Source organism: Chlamydotis macqueenii, chromosome 15 (assembly GCF_036417535.1).
Source record: "Chlamydotis macqueenii isolate bChlMac1 chromosome 15, bChlMac1.mat, whole genome shotgun sequence".
NCBI classification, from domain to species: domain Eukaryota; kingdom Metazoa; phylum Chordata; class Aves; order Otidiformes; family Otididae; genus Chlamydotis; species Chlamydotis macqueenii.
In genome coordinates, this window is record NC_141570.1 from 951,705 (window position 1) to 957,195 (window position 5,491).

Consider the following 5,491-nt stretch of genomic DNA (forward strand, 5'->3'; position numbering starts at 1 on the left):
GTTACACAGCATTTTGGTACCTTTTGTGGACAGATTAAAGAGTTGCAATTTAAAACTATTCTCTTCAAGTAAAGTCCATTTAGCAATGACCTAGATGTCGTATTTAAGAGCTAAGCGTATCTTAAAGATTTCCATGTATTTCTGCAACAAAATGGGAAAAATTATTCATGCTTAAGCATATTACCAAAAAAAAAAAAAAAAAAAAAAAAAAAAAAGGAAGACACATGCTGACAGCAGGGGAAAGCCAATCAGTTTTCACAGTGTAATCATAAATCAATCTGGAAGTTGGAGACTGATTAGGAATAGTAAATAAGAAAGAAAGCAAGGTACTAGAAACTAATATTCTGTCCGTTATATTCAGGGTTTCAGCATATTTCAAATGGCCCCAGCAGATGTCCCCTTAAAAGTCTGCTAGCAAAAATCCCTTTAAGGTTTAATTGAAAAACACAAAAAGAAAGTAGGACAAAAGTTGAAGACAAAGAATGTAAACAACAGAGAGATATTTGCAAGAAGGTCGCCATACTAAAAATAAACCGTGCAGAAGAAATAACTTCTTAACTACACAAGTAACGCGTATTACTGCCCCAGAATTCTTAATGGAACATAACTCTTAACTCCTTACTCTTGAGCCAAGTCATATAAAAAAGAACTGTCCGTTCTACAAAGCTCTCACATAAAAACTCCATGCTAATGGCAAATTCATCGCCTTTAACTCTTCACAGAAAAAGAGGCAAAACCCTGACAGTTAATATGGCAACACAGTTTGAGTTCACAGCAAGTTTCTTGCCAAAACCAACTATTTCTCGCCCCCAACAATACATGCCTGAACTGTACAGGGAAAAAGCCAAACAAATCCTTCACTCATTTTTAGCTATTGTTAGGTACTACAACTTCAGATGGAAAAGTAAGGTATTTCTTTCCACCCTATCAAAGAAATCCTGTTATAGAGCCTGATACTGTTAGGATGCAAAAGCAACTATGCTAAAAAGGTGTTCAGTCTACAGAATTAATTAACATTGTAGGGATTTCTCAGTGCAATAGAGGACGTTTTCAAATTCCGTTTTTTTTTTTATCATTACAATTAACATGAGATTAAAGCTCCCGATAAAACCCACAACGATTTCTAGCCCAAGGCCAACTCTTGCTCTGAACTGCAGAAGTGGATTTAAACGAGCATCTTACCTGCTTAGTTTTCTTTCGACTTCTTTGGTAGCTTTAGCTTCCAATTCTCTGGAACAGAAAGTGGTGTTGGTTTCCATGTCAACAGTAAGGCAGCAGAAAGCAAAAAATAAGACTGGAGCGAGGTTAAAGCGCACACTGAGCTCCATATGCTGGTTTGCCAGGAGGAAACGGGGAGACCACAGACTGCCAAGTAATCAAACGATACGTTTACCCGGGGACAGCGAGGCAAGCGGAGCACAGCCATCACCAGCCACCCTTCGTTACCACCCAGCCTCTGCCGAGCCCTTCCACGCACTTTAAGGAAAACAATCCTGCTGCATCACCTCAGCCCGAGAACGCGTGAAAGCGCAGCGGCGGGAGCCCTCCCTGCCCCGTCAGCCTGCGAAGGGCTGCCGGCTCCGCGGGACCAAACACCCCCGAGCGCCGGAGGCCAAAGCTCAGCCCCGCGGGGAAAACCTCGCTCCCGGGCCAGCGCCGCGGCCGCTCCGGGGCGGGCACCGCTCCCGCCGGCAGCCCGCCCGCCGCAGCCCGCGCCCCCGGCCCCTCCGCCAGCCTGGGCCGCGGCCCGCCGCCCGCACCGTCCCCCCCCCCAGGGCCGCCCCGGGGCGCGAAGGGGCTTCCCCCCGCCGCCGCCCGGCCCCTCCCCCGCCCGCGGCGGCCGGGCCCCCCGCTGGCGCCTCGGCTCGGCGGCGCCCGCCCTTCCCGCCGCCCGGCCCCGCCCGCTACCTCATGTATGTAAAGTGCTCGGAGTCCGGCCCGGCGTTGGCTGCGGCCCGGGCCCGGCGCTGGCGCGGCGGCTCTAGGCGGCCTGGGCCCGGCACTGCGGAGCGGGAGGGCCCGGCAGCTGCAGCTGCAGCACCGCCGCCATTTCCTGCCTCCTAACCCGGCCGGGTCCGGCCCCGCCGCGCAGGAAGGGAAACCCCGCCCCCGCCAGCGCTTCCGGGTCGCCGCGCTCCCCTGACATGGCGGCGGGGCGGCCGCCCTGGCAGCGGGGTCGGGGGGCCAAGCGCCGTCGCCCTGACATTGCGGCCGACCCCGAGGGAGGGCAGCCCCCGGCACGGGGAGGGGCTCGGGCCGGGGGGCACCGGGCGGTGACAGGCTCCGACCTTGTCTCGGGGGAGGCTGTGCTGCGGGGCCTGGGCTGACCCGTTCGTGGGGGGTGTGAGCCCTGCCCTGCCCTGCCCTGCCCTGCCCTGCCCTGCCCGGGGGTGCGGGCTGCCCGCGCTCCGGGAGCTCACCCCAAATTCAGGGGCCTCTGTGCGTCCGGCCTTCCACCTGCAGAAGCCCCGGCCCCCCAGCCCCGCAGCGCGTGGGGACGGCGTGGCCTTTCGCAGCGCACTGCTGCCCGGGGCAGGTGATCGCGTTGGGATTTGGTGCGTGGCTGTAGTTGGGTGTTATTGCTGTGGTTCCTACCTGTCCTGAAACGTACACGGAATCCCAAGCGCTATCTCGGCACGCGTCCTACAGACAGGGAGAGTCGTTTCCCCTGGCCATGCAGGAGGAGGCACAGACGGGAGCACAGCACGCTTCCACACATACATTCCTCGTGCCGCGCAGCTCTTCTAGGGCCTGGGTGCTGCTGGCGCGCTCGGCTCTGTTCCGAACTTTGGGGTGTCGACAACCACCGAGACTGATGGAAAGGAGTATTACGTCTGAACACCCACCGCAGAGTGAGACAGGCCTTTCTCTTCTCCTTACACTGACTTTATTAGGTTGACAGAGGGAACTGAAAAGTATCCAGCACTTGCAAACCTAGCTAGAGATTGATTTATGTGAACACACAGCTTAATCCAAAAAGTACACAGAGATACTCTAACTTCAAATACGTAAAATGAAGAGTGAAGAATATGTGAGCCATGCTGTGTGTTACTGTACTTGACTTCAGTAAAAATATCCCAGAAACTAATTTAGAAAAATCAAACCACTCAAAGGGCTGCCAGGGAATAACGGCAGAGAATAGAGAACAGTAATGTCAAGAAAGAGCGAAGCCGAGAGCAGACAAAAATTCACAGTAAACAGCTCTGCGTGGAGCTAGCGTCGCGATGCGGCCTTCGCAGCCCAAACCCGGCAGAAGTGAGAACGGGAAAATTCCTCAAAATGAGTGAAATGATTTCACTTTCATCGTCCAGGTCCACAGACTACATGATGGCAAGGAAGTATTTTTAATATTTTCGCTTTAGTTAGAGCAATTCAGAGTGTTATTACTGGCATGAATCAGAAACATATAGAATAAGACGCTTGCTTACAACGCTGCTTTTAAACTCCTGAGTCCGTTTACCATACCTGCATTTGAAAACATCACGGCCACCTTCTACTTCCAATTTCCAACGCCTACAGGATAAAATAAAAAATATGCAGATGCACCCCTCTTAGCAAACGGTGTAATAAAAGAGTGAATACAGATAGCAGGTTTCTCTTAGAAAGTGTAACTGAGAAGGAATTAGGGCCATCCTGGGTACGCTGGCAGGGAGGATGTATCGTACTCGTAGCTGCATCTTTGCAAACCAATCTTTAAAAAGTAATATTGAGCTGTATTTGCTTTGCTACATGCTGTCTGGTCGCGGGGCTGGGATGCTGTGGTGCACACTAAAACTGTCACTGAGACGGCTGCTTACCGGCGTTCCTGCGTGGAGTTCAAGAGCACCGGCGGGAAGTACCCCAGCAGTCGGCACAGCTGCTGTTCCAGGGAGTCACTGTCACTGTGCGTGCCTACAGGACTGTTCGGAGTCTCATTTTCTCCTCAGCTCCCTTCCCCTTTCACACGGAAATAAGCATCATCCTGCCTGCTCTGTTGTGGGGAAAGGCACCCTGTTTTATCACCTGTAACACAAAGGGACGCCTGCGCACGTGAGCAAGTGTCTCTGGGAATCTGCTGCAATATCGGTCTCTTGCTGCCAGCGTGAATGGGGCACGGTGTTTTTCACCTGGAGAACGCCCTACGTGATGGAAGATGAGCATTTACGACAATGCAGCACAAGAGTGGTTTTGTCCCTTTCCTGGGGGGAAATAACACAGCGTGCGTTGCTGTGAGCCGAACGTGCACGTGCATAAAGTGATTGTGTTATCTCTGATGTGCTTTAAAGGGCACTGACAAGTTGAAATCGGTTTCTCAGCTTCTATTAATAACTTCTAAGTTAATTTTGGTCTTGTTTATTTGTCTTCATGTGAAAAAGTTTGGGTTGCCACGTAGTAGTGTGTAACCGAAAGCCAATATTTCCTGACGCCCCATTTAGCTCCCTGGGACTGTTTCATTCACAGTGGTCCCGTTTTATCTGTCTTTTAAGGCACCGCGACTGACGCGGGAGGAGTGCTGTTAAGTCTGTCCTCGGTTACGAAGGCTAATAAATGCGTTGTGTACTCCCGTGGTGTCCTTTTGTTAACTGTCTTATGCCACTGTCAATAAAATTCATAGTCAAGGGCTGCAGCTTGCTTTATTTTTTTAGATTGTTCTCTAATTTTATTTGTGCACATGCTCCTAGCAAGTAGACCGCTGCAGCAGTTGCTTCCATTCTGCTGTGTAAATACTGCAGCGGGTTGTACATTGTCAGGAAATCTGCTGCCTTAACTAACCCTCAGTGGCTTATCCCAACATCTCCTTCTCGCATCAGCAACGTGATCTCGCCTCTTTCACCCTCACCAGTTGCACTTTCAGCCGCGTTCTTACACATCTGGAACTGGCCGGTGAACTGTTTGATACACTGGAGGCACTCGGGCACCCTCAGGTAGGAAGAACATTTTCTTCAAGAAGCAGCAGAGGGCTGAACTTCACCCGTGCTGGACTGTCAGTCCAAGCAGTGGTATCAGGTGGTGGCAGCTGGGTGGAAGCAGCACTAGGCAGCCTCGCCTTGTTTTAAACCCGGCCCGACCTGCTGGACTGCACACCGATCGGCCCTCTGCTCCGAACTCAGGTGTCACCAGTCGGCTTGTCACCTCGTGGAAGCTGTTGTGGAACAGGTGCGACAGCTAGCGTGGTACAGGCCTGAGCTGTGCTGGCTGTCCCACCTCCTATGAGGAGCAAGGGAGGGCGGTGGTGAGCAGCTCCGGGAGTTATCCACCACCGAAGAGCTGTTCTGTGGCCCGGGCTCTAGCTACGTCTTCCGAGCTCCTGGTGTCCCTTCTGATTTCCATGCTGCTCCCGTTAGGTCACCTCCTGAGTATGTCCAGTGTTAACCACCCACTCTTGGCTTTAGCTTTCATATATGTTTTGTTGAGCATCAAGTTATTTGGGAGCCATGGTCTGGGTCACCTTCTCTCCTGCTTACTACAGTTTTTAAAATTCATTCTTTGTTCTTTTACTCCTGTGTGCATC

At 51.9% G+C, this 5,491-nt stretch overlaps 1 protein-coding gene across 9 annotated transcripts in view; it reads right to left on the reverse strand.

Moving 5' to 3' along the window:
• Positions 1–2,068, reverse strand: part of TNRC6A (trinucleotide repeat containing adaptor 6A) — a 50,613-nt gene extending 48,545 nt beyond the window's left edge. For 7 of the 9 annotated variants that reach the window (XM_086759955.1, XM_086759952.1, XM_086759951.1 and 4 more), the window contains exons 1-2: positions 1,909–2,068; positions 1,183–1,230 (exon numbers count right to left, since the gene is read on the reverse strand). Coding sequence is in view for 8 of the 9 variants with exons in the window: in XM_086759952.1 (XP_086616078.1) it covers positions 1,183–1,230; positions 1,909–1,913 (53 nt within the window). In the remaining variant the exon portion in view is untranslated. Of the gene's footprint in view, positions 1–1,182; positions 1,260–1,908 lie in introns of those variants that run through there. The other 2 variants (XM_086759948.1, XM_086759956.1) reach the window with 1 other exon arrangement.
• Positions 2,069–5,491: the final 3,423 nt, after the last annotated feature.